Source organism: Panthera pardus, unplaced genomic scaffold, assembly GCF_024362965.1.
Source record: "Panthera pardus isolate Hobbes unplaced genomic scaffold, ASM2436296v1 HiC_scaffold_22, whole genome shotgun sequence".
Classification (NCBI taxonomy): Eukaryota; Metazoa; Chordata; class Mammalia; order Carnivora; family Felidae; genus Panthera; species Panthera pardus.
In genome coordinates this window covers 49,786,827-49,805,159 of record NW_026526788.1, presented here as the reverse complement: position 1 = coordinate 49,805,159, position 18,333 = coordinate 49,786,827, and the positions used below count along the sequence as shown (strand labels likewise).

General features: G+C 42.6%; 1 protein-coding gene across 7 annotated transcripts in view; it reads left to right on the top strand.

Annotated features, from left to right (window-relative positions):
* Positions 1 to 18,333, top strand: part of PANK1 (pantothenate kinase 1) — a 101,589-nt gene that overhangs the window by 54,324 nt on the left and 28,932 nt on the right. Inside the window, exon 1 of one of the 7 annotated variants that reach the window (XM_019445045.2) lies at positions 6,074 to 6,362. The exons of 5 other annotated variants lie outside the window; for them this stretch is intronic. In XM_019445045.2, the coding sequence (XP_019300590.1) occupies positions 6,275 to 6,362 (88 nt within the window). In that variant the 5' untranslated portion in view covers positions 6,074 to 6,274. Of the gene's footprint in view, positions 1 to 6,073; positions 6,363 to 6,830; positions 7,138 to 18,333 lie in introns of those variants that run through there. One more of the 7 variants, XM_019445049.2, reaches the window with a different exon arrangement.

The following is an 18,333-nucleotide window of genomic DNA, read 5'->3' as shown; positions in this document are numbered from 1 at the left end:
GACTCAAATGGGCTCAAACTCACCAACAGTGAGATCATCACCTGAGTCAAAATCAAGAGCCGAACACTGAACCAACTGAGCCACCCGCGTGCCCTTGTCCGTGACTCTTTCTTAAGTTATTGTTGATGAGATGGGTCGACACATACTTTTTGGAAGAGGAACCAAAACAGCACAAAGTAGTATTTAGATGTTTCCTTGAAATGCTGGATATTTTAGACCACAAGGACACTGTTAGATGAGCCACCCTGGTGGAGTGAGGAGAGAAATGCAAAGGAGATTGTTGGAGTCACCAAACACTATGCTGCAGAAAGGCAAGTATTTGGGCATCCTCAGAAGACTGGAGGATCAGTGCTGCCCTCTCCCTTCCCTCCTCTGTTGCTTGGCAACAAGCAGAAATAAAGACTGGATCAGGGAGGGCAGCCTCCTGTGGGGTGGGCATTCTGGCTTCTCAAATCATTTAGATAGGATGCTACGAGCAGAAAATGGGTGAAAATCCATTGCACCCATAACATACTCGTAGGTACAAACCAAAGAAACCTAAATCTGTCACCCGTTTCAGCTAGCCAGCATGGTGAAAGTATGAGGCCTCAATTTTCCAAACATTGGGGTATTTAGCTTTGGCATTTGGGCTTTCCACTTCCTATGAGAAAAACCAGGATAAAAAAGATCATAGAATTTTCTGGTTGTATCTGCACAGAGGGTAGATATATATGCTTTTTTTTTTTTTTTTTTTTTTTGTAAAAAAACTGTACTCAGTACTTCTACATGGATGGGAAGCATTGCAAATTCAAGAACACAAGACCGAAATGGAAAGCAAGGGCACACTGTAGTATTCCTACCATGTGGGACGTGGTCAGAGTCCCAAGTTTGCCCATGAAGTTATGAATTGTGCAATGCACATTTAAACCGAAGATTAAGACTTTAAGACCCAAGTGGCCTGCATCTAAGTGGTTAAGTCAGGTATCAGAATGTGTTAGGCATGTGAACACTTTTCCTCAAAAGACCAGTAAGTGAATTTCAACCTTAATACGAAGGATATTTTGCTTGGCACAGTAACCAAAGATGGAAAGGGTGCTGTTAATGTTTAGCATGTGGGGCATTTAACAAGTGAATAAAACAAAACCCATCTTGGTTTTGGAAATAGAATTAGTAGAGAAACAAAGGAGTACTGGTTTTAATTGACAGGTTTTGGGGGTTTGTTTTTGTGATAGCTTGACTTGTGTGTAGGTGTGTGTGAGTGGCTTTAATACAAACCAATTGCCTTGAAAGTAAAAATAAATCAAGGTTTGACTTCTATGATATTTAATTACATGTGCTTTAGCTTTAATAAGTAAGCCAGTATTCACCTTGGGATGGCAGTATTCTGAATCAGATACAGAAACTGTTCAGTGTACCCAATGTGGCGCACAGAATTTCTCAGAAGACCTTTTCTGTAGGTGATGGAGCTATCCAGTGTGGTCTCTCATTACTTAATTCATGACATCTCTTAGATGCTTAGACTTGGCTAATCATATGTGTGTGTATGGGTGGGTGGGTGTGTGTGTTCGTATTCTCCTTGGGAATACATTTGAAAATAACCGATGATTCGAAGGGGTGAGGTAATGTTATTTTTAGAGGCAGTTACATCAAAATAATGATCTGGACCTCCAGCAGGTTTCTCTACAGTTTGGAAAGAGGACGGAAAAACTTATGACCATAGTGAGTACTTAATAGTAGTCACTTCCAGTAGAGTAGCTGTTATTGAGCAACAGCTGTGTACATATTGTTCTGTACGTGTTTTTATGAAAGCATGCACATTACCAACCCCACTGTCCATTTTACAGATGGAGAGAGAGAGGCTCAGAGAAGTGAGGTATCCTGCCCCAAAGCCTTTATGTAGTCCATGAATGACCGGGCCAAAATTCAGACCCAAGTCTAAGTCCATTGCCAGCTAGCTGGCTCTCTTTTCTGCCCTGATAAACTTATTATTTATGTTGGGAAAAGGAAGTGTGTTCTGTAAAACTTTAAGAAGAGATGAGTGTATGCAATCTGTGCACCTTGGGCGAAAAGCTCATCCATGTGCCTGTGGAAGTAACAGCGGCCAACATTAAAGGGCACTTACTATGTGCAGACACTAAGCTAAACACTTTATATGGATTATCTCAGCAAACGCTCTCAGTACCCTGTGAGTTGGGTACTGCTATAGATTGAACATTGTGTCCCCCACCAAACTCATATATTGACATTCTAACCCCCAAGGTGGTGTTATTAGGAGGTGGGGCCCTTGGGAGGTGATTAGGTCATGAGGATAGAGCACTTATGATTGGGATTAGTGTCCTTATAAAAGACCCCAGAGAGCTAGAACCCCCATCCCCACTTCTGCCGTGTGAGGGGACAGCAAAAAGATAGCCATCTAGGAGGCAGGCTCTTGCCAGGCGCTGAATCCACCAGTACCTTGATCTTGGATTCCAGAATTGTGAGAAATAAATTTCTGTTGTTTATAAGATACTGAGACTATGGTAAGACAAATCATATGATCTTCCCTCGGCAGGTGAAGAAACTGAAGGATAGCACAAAGGCTTGGGGCAAAACTGTCTGAGTTCAGATTTTGACTCTGCTGGGCTAGACTTGGGTAGTGTTCTGTAGTGGAAAGAGCTTTGAAGCCACCAGACCTGAATTCAGAGCCTCAGTGTGCCATTACTAACAGTGTCACCTTCAGGCGAGATCCTTAACTTCTCCAATAGAGATAATGGCGTCCATCTTACTGGTTGTGAGGACCAAAGGCAGAAAATGGAGATAAGTTGTAAAACAGAGTGACTGGACCCTGCTACGTGCACAGTAAAAGATATTTTACTTGGCAACACAAGCAGGACATTTAATATTAATATTACTGCCGTTACTTAGTCACAGAGGCTTTCAAAACTTTGTGAAATCTCAGGATTTCCATGAACTCATCTTGCCCCAACTGAGACTGGGCTTCATTCAAGGTATCTTCCAACCTGACCCAACATCACGTCCTGAATGGAAGCGCCCTAATTCTGACGTTTCTAGAGGCAAGACACATGGCCTGTGTCGCAATTCTTGACCTCATTGTCAACTTTCATAAGTTGCCCCACTGCAACTCCTGAGATGTACAGCATGACCTGTTCTGAGGGTGATTTTGGCAACTTGGTGACTAAGAAGACTGTCATTTGTTTTACTGTTAATCTAGTGTCAGGACAAAGTTGGGGTTTTTTTTTTTTTAATGTTTATTTACTTTTGAGAGAGAGAGAGAGAGAGAGAGAGAGATACAGAGTGCGAGTAAGGGAGGGGCAGAGAGAGAGAGGGAGACACAGAATCCGAAGCAGGCTCCAGGCTCTGAGCTATCGGCACAGAGCCCGATGAGGGGCTTGAATTCACGAACCGTGAGATCGTGACCTGAGACACTTAACCGACTGAGCCACCCAGGCACCCTAGGACAAAGTTATTTCTAAAAAAGGAAGTTTCTTCCTTTGATCTTTACGGTTTGCTATGTCAGCCCCTGAGTGAAGCAGATCATGCACACAAGAGAAAAGGATTAGGAAAGTGAGCACTTTTCCTTTATGAAAGCTGCAGGAATCAAACAAGGCTGCAGAATTCAGAACGGATGCTACTTCTTAGGCCTTCTTTTTACCCACAGCCTAGCAAACCTTGTTCTGACAGATGAGGAGATGGATATTTCTGGGCACTTGTTGCCTTCGAGACCAGCACGTGAACCTTCTGGAATGCCTGGCCCTGACTCAATGCTGAATCTGGGCCACTGGGTCTTTAGCTAGCGCCTCTGGACAGACTGAACTTACGTGAATCTCTGTGAGCTGTGGCCAGCCTGGGCAGTGCCAGTTGCTAGGAATCCTCTGGGCCTTCTGGACAAACAATTCCTTTACAGCCTGAGGTAGGCAGTCCAGGAGGGAACGAGGCAGGGGTGGATTTGTGTGACTTCAAGCTTGATATGGGTCCACAGCGTAATGAGGCTTCCAGCAAAACATAAGCACCCAATAAATGTTAGCTGTCATGGGTGGTGGTGCTAGATGCCCTTCCTTACTTACACTTACTCCTATAACTTCTGCCTTGACCCTACAGTGTATCCAATCTCTCTTCTGCATGACAGCTCCTTAGACATTTAAAGACAGCTATTTAACTGGACTTTTCCATGGCGTCCTGCCCTCTGAAAAACGAAGACCCACACACTCACCTGCCAGACTTCATCATCCTTGTGAGCCAGTACTGGTTGTGTTGAGTTGCCAAAGTATTAAAGCTTAGATGGGAGAATGGCCACTTGGGGTTGTCATAAAAGGGATCAGGTAAATACTGACCTGGGTGACCTTGAACGCCAAGATTTAATAAGCCTGTATGTCCCACAGGGGCTAATCATTTTTTTTTTAATCTTTTAAAAATGTTTATTTTTTCATTTTGAGAGAGAGGGAGGGCAAGGGAGGAGCAGAGAGAGAAAGAGAGAGACTGGGAGTGAGAGAGGATCCCAAGCAGTCTCCATGCTCTCAGAGTAGAACTCGACTCAGGGCTCAATCTCACAAACCGTGAGATGGTGACCTGGGCCGAAATCAAGAGTCAGATGCTTAACTGACTGAGCCACCCAGGTGCCCTGGAGCTAACCAGTTTTTATTCCTGTGGGCCACGCACTGTGCTAGACTCTGCATGGGATACTCGGCTTCATGTGATTCCAAGCTGGAGTGTAGCCTGAAGCCAGTTGCCTGGCTTGATTTTACTCAAATCTATGGCATTTCCAAGTCCCTAAACTCTGTGCGTGTAAGTCAGTGGACTTGAACAAGTTGAGGCTGTCTGTTTGCCATCCATACTTTCCCAACTACCAGTGTTTGATGAAAAACATCTAAAAACATGCTACATATTTGGGAAAAGGAAGGTAATATCAGTTTGGTCAAGGAGATACCACATCCTACCTTTTATGGAAGATTTTTACTATGAGGAAGTGGCCCAAATGTGATTTATTCTTTGGAGTGACTGCATGATATATCGTCAACACTTTTAAAGAGTGGTAAGGGGTATCGTGAATAATTATGCCAGGACCACAGGCATAAACTGGGATCATCCTAGGAAAACCACAAGTTCCCTTAATTTGATGGGGCCAGCTCCTCCGTGCTCAGGGGAGCTGGTCGTACACATTTCTTCCTAACTCTGCATCCTATGTCCTGGTGTTGGCAGCTTGAAATTGGCTACAGTGAGTGTATTTGCCCTATGGAAATTGGCAAACGCTAAAAATCAAGGTTTTCTTCTTAGGCAGCCAGTTGCTAAACATTTACCAGTACGTCACTGACTAGAATACAGGTCATGGGTCACACAGAGGAAAGTCCCAGACAGCATCAGTAATACGAGCTGAATAATTAAAGCCTTTGATTCAGAGAATGGGAGAAAAAGACTGACATGTCCTTTGCTAAGTAGGAAAATGCCAGAAGGTGAGGAGTTAGACAAAAGAACTTCATTCTCAGGAAAGAAAGTATTCCACACATATTTGAGGGCCCGCTATGTTTTAAGGGTAGAATTTAGAATCACATTGTTGTCTGCCTCTCTTTCTCCCTCCTAAATTCCTACCCCAAATACCGTTGGGTTCAGTGCCAGATCACCCAGTAGGGAGAACAAGCAGGTGTTAGTGTACCAACAACGCAGCAGGAGAGAAGAAAGAAAGAAAGAAGAAAATAATATACATGACTTTATGTATATATACATGCATGCACCAGAGTACTAACTACAGGAGAACCATAACTTTAGGCTTCTTCTTTACACTCATTTTATGATTCACTCCTGTTTTTATGTTGAATGACTTGAGTTGTTTTGAGCTACATGTTCGTTACATGTGGACTGAGCAACACCAATAGTTTTCCTGTAAATAGGTGTAAATCTAGCCCCAGTGAACCTTGCACCTTTCTAGGGTGATTTATAATTAATTTACTGTTGGTGAAATGGCAGGGTGGAGTTGCCAGAGGATCTCCATTTCATGTTTTTGGTTAGGGCGGGCAGGCTGAAATTTGTCCCAGCCAAAAGGGAAGGGAGGTTGTTTGTTTGTTTCCAGAGGCAGGATCTGTGGGGCAAAAAAAGGGACTTCCCCAGTTCATTCCCATTAGATTTTTACTCCAAAGGCGACCCGTGATGCCCCACTGTCCTCTCACTGTCTTGCATGAGTATTTGGAGAGTGTTGGGATTGTAAAGAAATCTTTTTACTTGGGAAAACTTCAAATGTTATATAAAGCCAGAGTGTGCATCAAATAACTGCCCATCACTCATCACTCAGCCTATCTTTCCACTCATGTCCAATCTTATTTTTTCTGTTACATCCAAACCTCCCCTTTCAAACTGGATGATTTGCAGCAAGTCTCAGCTATCTCAGTTTAATGGTAAGTGTTTTTATATGTGTTTCTAAAAGATAAAAACTCTTTTTGAAAGCATAACCATAATCTGTTAATTGCTGGAAAAAGTTAACAATGTATTATTTTCAGTTGAAGCTATATAGTATTTTATGATGCACAGTTAGAGGAATAAATTCAGTTATCTAACTACGGTTAAAATTGTTGCATCCTGTTTGTTGATTGATAGATAGATGAAAATCTGATATTGTGTTTCCTGGGAGGATTTAGTTTGGGGTTTTTTTTGGTATGTTTTTGTTTGTTTGTTTGTTTGTTTTGCCAGTACCTGCCACTGCCTGTTTATGATTAATTTTTAACCATATCTTCATGGTCTGAGATTTGAAACTTCATTCTCGTAATGAAATAACCATGTGCCAAAAAAGGCTCTTTGGAATCATCCCAGAATCACTGGACTAGAAGTGATTTGTATCTCCCATGTAGTTTCTGTCTTGAGAGGGAGAGACTGGGAACAGGATTAAAAGAATTCCGCCTCTGCAGTCACTAGGGTGGGAACAGGCAAGCTAGCACTCATTCTGAAGACACCTGGGAAGGAGGACTGGGCTCAGACTGGAAGTCTGGGGGTACTGGATTCAAGGTTGAACGTGGAGTTTACAGGAGGTTACCAGGAGGGGTATTGCTGAAATTTGTGAGATTTGCCGTTCCTTCATTTCAAATGAACCACAAGAACAAAGAAAAAGATCCTGAATCTCTCTAATATCACTCTTGTCTGTCAAGCGTTTTTGAGGATCAAACCACTTCAACATCAGTGAGTTCTTATCTGTATAACTGCCAGGATTGCCTTACTCTTGGCAGTTTTATGAGTCTTTCAGTTTTATGTAAAATGTGCTCCAGATGCATTTTATACTTCCTTGCCTTCTTGGACAGAATACTGAGTATCGTGATATTTTCTAATAATTTAGGGATATGACTAATATCTGGTTTTATACTGGGCTGTAGAAGTCACGGCGTGCGAATGGTCGCTCTTTTGTTTTTTAGTCAACGGATACTTGTTAGGCACCAGCTGCATACAGATGAAACTTTTTTAAAAGGGTCCACGTATTTAATTCAAAATTCTTTAAAAATATTTTTCTCTATTGAAAAGCCGTAACTGAAACGCATGTTGAAAACCCCGTAACTAATGTTTGGGTGAGTGCCTTAACTTCTCGGCCTCAGTTCTGTCATCTGTAAAGTGGGCATAAATAAGAATGCCTACCTCGTTGGGTTCTGAGAATTAAATTAAACATTGCATGTAAAGCTTCTAGCACACACCCTGGCACATGGTAAGCCCTTAATGTTAGTCGGTACAGTGCTGCTGCTGGATTAACCCATTTTTTGTAGACGTTAGAAGAAGTTTCTTCTGGATTCTTTTTTTTTTTTCAATTTTTTAACGTTTATTGATTTTTGAGAGATAGAGGGAGACAGAGCATGAGTGGGGGAGGGGCAGAGAGAGAGGGAGACACAGAATCCGAAGCGGGCTCCAGGCTCCGAGCTGTCAGCACAGAGCCCGATGCGGGGCCGGAACTCACAGAGGGCTAGATCATGACCGGATGCTCAACCAACTGAGCCACCCAGGTGCCCCATTTTTTCTGAATTCTTATAAGCAGAGCATTGATTGGCAAGTTTATAGCTCTGAAGTCTTTTAAAAAGTTTGGCCTGGGCACGTATATCCACATAAAATTGCACAAGCTAATATACCACCTCCGTACACGTGTACCACACTCAGTTACATTCTAGGCAAGGCTTAGTTAGGCATATTTGCTTTGCAAATGCTCTCACTCTGGCATAGGTCAGTTATATAATAACAAGTAAATGAATAACCCCATCAAGTTTAGAGTTTTAGCACTTATTATAAGGTTTAGAGGCTTTTGTTTGATTTTTATATTTATTACAAGCAAACTGAGGAGCCGTTAGTTATTTTTAGCGTTCAGCTTTTTGGTGAAACATTTTCAGTAAATCTGTCCAAGCTACTGAATCAGTTTTGATTCCAGAAATCCCCGGATTGCAAGGAAAGCTGTTCAGAAAACAGTTAGGATTTGCACCTACTCCCTGTGAGTCAAACTTGTCTCCATATTGCGCAATCCAGACAAAGTACAAAAATAAATTGGGTGCTGAAGTTTATGAGACTGCGGCTGTCATCCCTAAGTGACAACTGTCCAGCCTTTACACATCAAAACAGTGTTGGTCTCATAGATGGACTTTGCATTAAATGTGTACTATTTTTTCTAAAATGAGCCAATGTTAAGTAAGGTGTTGCTTTTATCTCTTCCTTCTGTGAGTTCCATAGTTAAGATGCAATAAAAAATTCCAGGGCTAAGTTGTTTGAAAATCTTACCTGAATGATAGAGAAGGGCACTCTGTCCCCAAACTAATTGGCACCAGATAAACAGAATACTTTGAATGCTCATGTTTATATTTTTAAAGTTTTCACCTCTTTTTCCAGTTAGATATTACATCTAGCTGTGCCTTGGATAAAAATTGTTACAGTAAAAGAAAACATTTAATACTAATTACAGTGACTGTCACCTCTGGAAACTTGCCAGCAATAAGCCAGAAGGCAGCTGAGAACCTGGTAAGGAAGCAAACACGTCTGAGCAACCAAAATCAGTGTTGGGAAATAAATAAAATTGGAGACGCTTTTGCATTCTACATTTAGTGTACTTCCTGTGCTCTCTCTGAGTCTGTTTACTCTTACTAAAGGCGCAGTGTTAACAGACATGAATTTTCTGGTTTCTCTGCATTCATATATAGCAGGTTTGGGGTAGATGTACTGCAGTAACATTGATAGCAGCAGGAAATTAACAGGATTAGCCTAAAAGCAAGACATAGAAAGCCATAATAGAGACAAAAGAATACTTAAACCCTAGTAGCCTTGGAAGCAGAGAGAGGTTCATGTGGTTCTGAGGGCATCACTATATAGTGGGCACAAAAATTGACCCTCATATGCCCATCAGTCATCAGGAAGATCTAAAATTTTCTTGTGCTTATTTTCTTTAAAAATATGGGAAAATCTGTAGAAAGACTTTTTTCAAAAGCAATTATAATTTGGCATTTCTATTTTAAAAGTTATCTATGAAATGAAGGGTTTAGGTCAGAGCTTTATATATGCATGAAATCTGCTTTATTAAGATAGAATGCACATGCAATTCACCCACTTAACGTGTACAGTTAGGTGGGTTTGAGTGTATTCGCAGAGTGCAACCATTACCACAATCAATTTTAGAAAACTCCGTCACCCCCTTACAAAACCTTACTTAGCAGTCACTCCTTTTTGCCCCCACAACTCCTGAAACCGGGCAACCACTGATATTTCGGTCTCTACAGATTTACCTATTGTGGACAGTCATATATTGGAATCATACTATCTGTGCTTTTCTGTGATTGGCTCCTTTCATGGAGCATAGTGTTTTCAAGGTTCATTTATATCTTAACGTATATGAGCATTTAATTCTTTTTTATTGCCAAATAATACTTCATAGCCTGGAGACAGCATGGGTTATTAATCCATTCATCAGTTGATGGACATTTGGGGTGTTTCCACTGCTATGAACATTTGTGTACAACTTTTTATGGGGACAGGTTTTCACTTCTCTTGGGTATGTACCCGAGAGTGAACTTGCTAGATCACATACAAACTCACGTTTAACCTCCTGCAGAACTGCCAGACTGTTTTCCAAAGTGACTGCACTATTTTATTTTATTTTTTTAATATTAAGCTCTTTTTATTTTTTAATCTTTTAATGCGTATTTATTTTTGAGAGAGAGAGAGAGAGAGAAAGCGTGAGTGGGGGAGGGACAGAGAGTGGGAGACACGGAATTCGAAGCAGGCTCCAGGCTCTGAGCTGTCAGCACAGAGCCCGATGCAGGGATCGAATCCATGAACTAGGAGATCATAACCTGAGTGGAAGTCAGACGCTTAACCAGCTGAGCCGCCCAGGTGCCCCTGCACTATTTTATATCCCCACCAGTGGTGTATGAGGGCCACAGTTTCTTCACGTCCTCACCAACACTTGTTATTTTCTGTTTTTTAAATTATAGTCACTCTAGTGGGTTCAAAGTGGTATCTCATCGTGGTTTTGATATGCATTTCCCTAAAAGATCTCTTATGTCCCTCCAACGCTAACATCAAGTGATTTTTTTTTTTTTAATTAAAAAAAATTTTTTTAATGTTTATTTATTTTTGAGAGAGAGAGAGACAGAGTGTGAGCCGGGGAGGGGCAGAGAGAGACTGAGACACAGAATCTGAAGCAGGCTCCAGGCCCTGAGCTGTCAGCACAGAGCCTGATGCTGGGCTCGAACCCACGAACTGGGAGATCATGACCTGAGCTGAAGTCAGACGCTTAACCGACTGAGCCATCGAGGCACCCCTAACATCCAGTGATTTTAAACTTTTTGTAGGTTTGAGTGTCATCTCCAATTTAATTACAAGGTTCTCGAATGGCCAGGAAGTGTCAGGCTTTACTTTGTGATGGTTATTGAACCTAAGAGGGAACCCTGCTTAGAGCTGCCATTCATAAATACTAAAAGACTGTTTTAAAGATTTAATTTTTTAAAAGTAATCTCTCTACACCCAAGCTGGGGCTCGAAGTTACAACCCCAAGATCGAGTCACATGCTCTACCGACTTAGCCAGCCAGGCGCCCCCTAAAGGATTGTTTTAATTAAGTGAGGTCTGGTCCTCGAATAATGTGGATTTCACTCCTAGCAGTTTTCACTCGTTCCTGGTTGTTCTTGATTAACAATCGGTCTGCAGACTGGAAAGCAAGTGCCAAGAGGGCAGGTACATTGCCGTATCCCGGCTCTGTGCCACGGTGACTTTCACGGGCATAAACATGTGTTCATGAATCACTGGGTCCATAAGCATGTGGTTGTTCTCAGATTATTTGAAGAGGGACTTGTGACCCCCTCTTTCTTCCAGCTTGCAGCGCCATGTGAGCAGTTGGCACGCCTTTTCTCAGTCCCCCCCCCCCCACCAACATCCCCCAGCTCGACTTTAAAGATCTGCCAGGCTCTTGCCATCGAGCTAAAATACATGAACAAAGCCCATTTCTGGTAAACCTGTTGTTCCACCCAGTGGTGCCACTTGGCAATGCTGTTCTCCCCAAAGCCTTAATTAACCACTCCCTGGTATTAAATCGTCAGTAGATCCCTGGAGTAAGTAAGCACGCTCTGGTGGCTTGTCAAGACAGAAAGCTAAACCTCTTGGTGGCTTAAACCGGGATTTGTTTAAGCAGGTAATGAGATTGCCATCTTGAGCTTCAGTGCAGGACATTAGGTAGCTGGAGGAGCCATTCCTGGGTGGACGCTCGGGTCTATTCTGGGTGCTGAAATGATCACACTGGAGCCAATCTTGAGTGGCCCCCAAGAGCCACTGTATGCTTGTCCCTTGGCATGTGTCTGCAGAGTCCAAACTACGGAATCTTCTTCCAGGGACCGTACTTCTGATGATGAAGGTGGCATAATCAAAGCCGAGGACTACGTGGAAGGTTGATACTCACCTTCTGTTCCCTCTAGATTGGGCAGGACAGACAGGTTCTTGGTGAGAAATAGGGACAATGACCTTAACTGTCTGTAATTGTATTTCTGCCACCCCCCCCCCCCCCCACTTCCTCAGCCTCACAAGATGACTGCAGGATGGGAAACAGTTCTCATCTGTCTATTATTTCCCCTCCTTATGACCTGGGACAGAAATCCAGGGCTTGACTGTGGGGGTGACAGGAACAAAATGAGCTCGGTGGTCGCTAGAGTGACATCCCTTTGTCTACTCTGATTTTCTCTCGTAAGAGTGGCAGGGAAAGCTCTCGGACCTTGGGAACGAAACTGCACCTCCCTGAGCTGCTCAGGGCCTTAAGGAAGAGACCCAAGGAAAAGGCTTTTTAACCTCACGGGTTTGACCTTTTGGGTCCCTTCACCTCTAGCTTCATCTTGCCCCTGCTTCCTGCTGGCTGAGGTCCAAGCTAAGGCAAGCTAAGAATACATTTATGGGTGACACCAGAATGGCCCCCTGCAAGAGCTTTTTTTTTTACCGCCTCTCAAATCTTAACCTAAAAAAAAAGTAACATAGCTTTCATGTTGGTGTTTCTGTTTGTTGTTCTGATTTCACGTGGTTGTCTGTGTCAAGGTCAACCACATGGGTTGCAAATCAAAGAACATCTGCCTGCCTGACCTAAATACACCGGTACTGTTGCCTGAGCTGACTTCCTTATGGAGAAATGCATGGTTACCTTAAAAATGGGAGTCGCTGGGAGAGAGGAGCACATTGCCAAAACTTAATCATATGTGGAACGTTTCTAAACCCACGGCCAGGGGCTTTCATTGTGGATGGATGATATGTGGAAATCCAAAAGCTGTATTTAAAATTAAATACTGCGGCACTCATGTTATAAATTGCCCGTAAATAATTCCATTAACAAGCAGTTAGATGCGTTCAGGTCCTTCTGTTTCCAGAATGGGAACCTCTTCCAGGTCATTACCAGGCACCACCCCGGGGTTCCTCCTTAGAGCTCCCTCACAGTTACAAGCAAGAGTAGCCCATTCAAACTCTGATCTTTCACTTTTAAACTGTGGTCCAGCTACTTACAGCACTCATTTTGATTCAATGAGAACAGTGGTTTTGAACTTGGCCAGTGAGAATTACAGGTCCCCCTCGTTGAAAATATTTTCTCCAGTCCCGCTGCATCCCAATCTCCAGGCCACGGCCTGGGAGTTCATATTTTTAACAAGTGCCTTAGGCAGTTTTTATAATGAGGCAAATTTGAGAACGAATGTGGTTGAATATAGCCTGTCATTTTTAAATAAATGTAATTTAAACAGTTAACTTTAAAATTTAGTGCACTCTGGGGCACCTGGCTGGCTCAGTCAGTAGAGCACGTGATTTGTAATCTCAGGGTTGTGACTTCAAGCCCCATGTTGGGCATGGAGCCTACTTTAAAAACAAAAATAAAAATAAAATTTGGTTGCATGAAGTACTAAAATGAAGTTGCTTTAAGGAAATAAAATTGTAAACAATCCATAGGAATCCAGTTCAAATTGCAAATGCAAAGCAGACTTTGGTCTGATGTCTTGTCAGTTCTGACCTGGGACTGGGTGTGGAGCAAAATGTAAATAAACACAGACTAACTCTCGTGGACTCCTGACACTTTATGGGTTCCTTCCTGAATAAAAAAAAAATTTTAAGTTATAATTTTCAACTCTGTTGGTAGAAAGATGAATGTGTTGAGATGCCATGTGACCACATTTTCTTCGACCTGAAAGTTTGTATGTTTTCTTCTAATTTTAAAAGAAATTACAATATTTTCATTCGTGAGTGCCCAAAAAGATCGCAGGCCCTAGACCCGGAGCCTATCGTGTGTCACAGACCATGGGCCTGCATGGCGGAGTTGGTGAAATCAGGCCTTAGTTCTGGTGGCTGATGTGATAATACTTATGCCTGCCTCAAAAGTGCTGGAAGGAATTCCTGCTATTCTTTCTCCCTCTCGCAGATGAGAATATGATCGGCATTTTTTTTTTCTTTAAATCAGCCTTCTTGTTCCCAGCCCACGTGCCAAGGAGAAAGTTGACAGGAATCGGAGGCCATGTGCCAGTGGAAGGAAGGTCTTTGTCACACGTGGATGTGTGACCTTTCCCACCACGATCCTTTCCCCCAAACATTCCTCTGCCCCCGAAGTGTGTTTTGAATTGCCGACTTTAACTTACAGGTGTTGCGCTGACAGTAAATCAGGTGCGTAAATCAGGACTCTTCCTACCCTAAACTCCCACCTGAGGGATGTCCAGTATCTAACTGGTTAAGCAACTTTGCTCAGGCTTTCCTTGTCATTGATCGCCTGTGTCGAATGGATTTCAGTAGCAGGCATGATATGGGCAGGGTACTGCCTGAGCAGGGGAGCTGTTGAGATGGGGAATGTAGGCACACTCTTTCCCATGGGCGGGACCACATCTGCCATCGGTGCATTGAAGCAAATAAAACAATTTTTTTTTCTTTTGCATTTTTATAGTGCAGTTTTTGAGAATTCTAAAGTAACTCTGATTATTAAGATTAAATGTATTATTGTAAATAATTGAAAAGCATCTTCAGAAAAAACAGAAGAAGAAAAAAATCCACCCTCCTCCATGACCCAGAGATAACAGCTGTTAATATTTCAGCCTGAAGTTTCTAGTCTTGTTTTCTGCGCACAAAAAGCTGTTGAATTTTTATCCAAAATAGTAATCATACACGCGTCCCAGTTAATCACCTGCCCTTTCACCGAACGACATATAATGAACATGCTCCTCACATCATTAAATGCCGTCCTACAAAATGGTGGCCTTTTTTCCCTTTGTGTGAATGGACAGTCATTTATTTAATTTACCTACCTACTCTGTAATTTTGGACAGTAATTAATTTTCTAGTTATTAGTGGTAAAAGTTCAGTGCTTTTTTTAAGATAAATTTTTGAATGCGTGCATAACTATGTCTTTAGGGTAAAGCAGAACTGATGTATTAAAGAATGCAAGAATCTGGAGCTTTTTAATAGGTATTTCCAAAACCCCCCGTGGAAAGATTGCACTAGTTTACATTCCCGTTGGTACTCTATAAGTTCTTGTGTCCTTGTACCCTTGCCAACCCTGGGGATTGCCATGTGACTAAAATTCAAACTAAAGGAATCTGGTGTGCATTAATTTGCAAGAAACCGTGACTCAAGTTTCTTTGCACAGAATATTTAATGTTTAGCAGATTGCTCTATGTGCAATAATTACAGGTTCCTTTACAGTGTTATGGAAACCCTTTTATTAAATTTTACACGTATCACTTTCTTCAAGGTCCTTAAATAGTTCTTAGGTTTTCAACTCTTCCATTATATGCAGTTAAAAGTGTGGTTTTGGAGGGCTTTGTGTGTGTGTTTAGGATGGTGGGATGTGAGAAGTGGACAGAACTTCAGTAATCAGTGAGCCCATCTCTGCCTTACAGCTTAGTCAATGGCTCAAGGAAGAAACTTGCCCACGATCATCCTATCTGTGGGGGTGCTCTCATTTCAAGTGACAAGCCACTTAACTTGGACAAGCCTTGCAAAATGGGGAGCTTGCTAGCTCATGAAACTGAAAACGGGTTCTGAAGCTACTGTGATTGACCTTGGACAATTCCTTGATCTTTTCTGAGCCATAATTTTCTTATCTGTAAACAGGATGTTGGACTCGACCTAAGGTCCCTTTCACCTCTTCAAGTTAAATGTTTCTATGAATATATCAGCAAAGATTACATTATAGTACCAACTACATTTAGACATGGTGAAGGGAAAGCTAGCCCTCAAAGAACAAATACTTTAAGAAATACAATTCTATTACACACTCGGATCTAGATTAACAGTTTTTGTTTGTTAACATGTAGAGGTACTTAAGCAACTTCAACATAATTAGTATTCACGTAGCGTCCATATCAGTGCCTTAAAAGTCTTTTCTTTTTTCTGATTACACAATACTCAGATATCTTTTCTACCCATTAATTTGTTCAACAAATCTATTCACAAACAGTGGGAAAAGAAATTCAGTCCTTCTATTCACAATTATTTCATCCAATTCCAGCTTGGTGGAACCTCAAGAAATGTGTTCAACTGTGCAGGACAGCAACTGGTTGCTAAGTCAAACCTGTGCCCAAAGGAGTTACTCTTACATACAGGAAGAAATATTGGTATTAGTGAACTTTGCCTCACCAAGAACACCTTAAAGCTCTGGCTGTTGTTCAAGAGGAGGTAGATTTTCTAGTATCAGGCTCCCTTAGCCCTTTAAAATAGTTTCTCTGACCTTTTCTGCATTGTGGTTGTTGGGGTTTTTGTTTTTTGTTTGCGGGGATGGCGGTGGGGGGTGGGGGGAGTCTTTGCTCCTTGATGCTATTTGGTCACTGTATAAGGTCATTGTGTAACCCTTGACATTTACTACAGGAAGCATAGGTGTCTCTCAGAGACTATTCTAGTGCTCCAAAAACGTCTCTAAGAAACAGGTTTTGTTTCAAAGCCATTGATGACCAATAAAACTTATAAATATTTTCACTACAGTATTTGGAATACAGATTCATTTCACAGTTTTAAATTACTACCAGAGTGCCAATCTTGGTTTGTGTTTTTAGAAATTTTTAGACAGAGATAAATACAACAGGACCTACATACCTTTTTATTAACACCCAGCTACCACATGTTTATCGGCGATACTGGCAGTCCCTGGATCTGGTTCTGCAGGAGAAGGAGGGTTGGGGGGGGGGGGGGCGGGGGCGGGGGCGGATTTTGACTTAGAGTATATCAGTGAGGATATGCAAATCATTCTGCATAACAGCCCTTAAATCCCAGTGCCTTAAAACAACGAAGGTTTATTTCTCATTCACACTATAAGCCCATCAAGGAGGTGGTTCGGGCTCCATTCTGGCTCCCGCTCCCCCTGACCCATCATTATCTTGGATCTTGCTGGACATGGTAACAGAGAAAGAGCTCTGAAGGGTCTCACCCCGGCCGTAAGTGCTCTTGCCTGGAAGTGATGTACCCTATGTCCGTGCACAACTCGCTGACTAGATGAGGCACATTGCCCAGCTCAGTTATAAAATGTCCGGGGGCTGCAGTCTCACCCCATGAGGCTAAAAGGGAGAGAACTGGAAATATTTGGCCAGCAGCACTAGTGACTATCGCAATTTACTTTTCTGATTACCAAATAGCTGGCTTGCTCTCCGAAACCGCAGGTGAAATACAGCCATTCGCACTCCAGAGCAGACAACCCTGTAGCCTCACCCAGTCATGGCATCTGGATGATGTGCGGTAGGATCTAAGTGAGGGGGTGATACAAAGTTGTTTTGACATCAACTCCAGAGGTGGGTCCTCTTGAGCTAGAGACTTCTGAACTCAAAGAGTCCAGTTACCTGCTGTGCCCCCTCCCCCACATTGTATGTGAATATGTAACGGTGAAAAAAAGATTGGAAACCTCAATATACACTCTTGTTCAGAAAGGAGGTGAATGGGAGACATCCATTCATTGGTCCTCAATCATTCTAAACTGCTGAAGCAATTCTGAAATCCATCTGGTGACCAGTATGTAGAGGGTGTTCTCTGGGGTCCTGATTGTTGTCTCGGGAAGGGGCTCCCCAATCCATTGCTTCAGGTCTTGGTTTTTCCCAATAACCTCCTTGACCACAACTAAAGTAAGACTGAAGAATATGCCCTCCATAGGAGCTGAGCAGCTCTCCCAGCAGACTTTAGAGGGTTGGGGGACTCAAGTGTTCAGCTTTTGGTTTCTCTGGCAGTACGACTCTTTTCAAAAGGAAATCAGTTTCCTATCTATTTAGCTCTAGTTTATTTCCATATGCCAAGCCCTCAGCCCTTGGCATGCTTCTGTTCACTGTATGCCTTTGTGGTTTTGCTCCCAACCTTTCTTTATTAACTTAATTGGTGATACTTTGAGCCTGTCAGCCTTTGGTTGGGAAGCCACACCTCTGGTCTCTTTTTCCCTGAGGTATTCTAATTGAAAGAATGAACTAAGGAGCCATGACGTCAACTGCTGCCGACACTCTGTAACCCTTTCAGAGTGTTAAGATTGAGCGTGATAGCCCTTCTCTTTCACCCCAAAGCTAAGTGCTAATTGACCTCTTCCATGCAAAGACTTTTTCTCATTTCATTGTTTATCTCTTGGGAAAGAGAAACGGCTGCTTTTTCCAACCCTGTGAGTCTGACTTAATAGACTTGATTCCCTTTTCTTTTGGTTTGTAAACCAGTCAATTACTTTCTAAGCACATCTCTCTCTCTCTCTCTCTCTCTCTCTCTCTCTTTCTCTCTCTCTCTCAAAAATGAGTAAAGGGGCGCCTGGGTGGCTCGGTCGGTTAAGCGTCCGACTTCGGCTCAGGTCATGATCTCACTGCCCATGAGTTCGAGCCCCGTGTCGGGCTCTGTGCTGACCGCTCAGAGCCTGAGGCCTGTTTCGGATTCTGTGTCTCCCTCTCTCTCTGCCCCTCCCCTG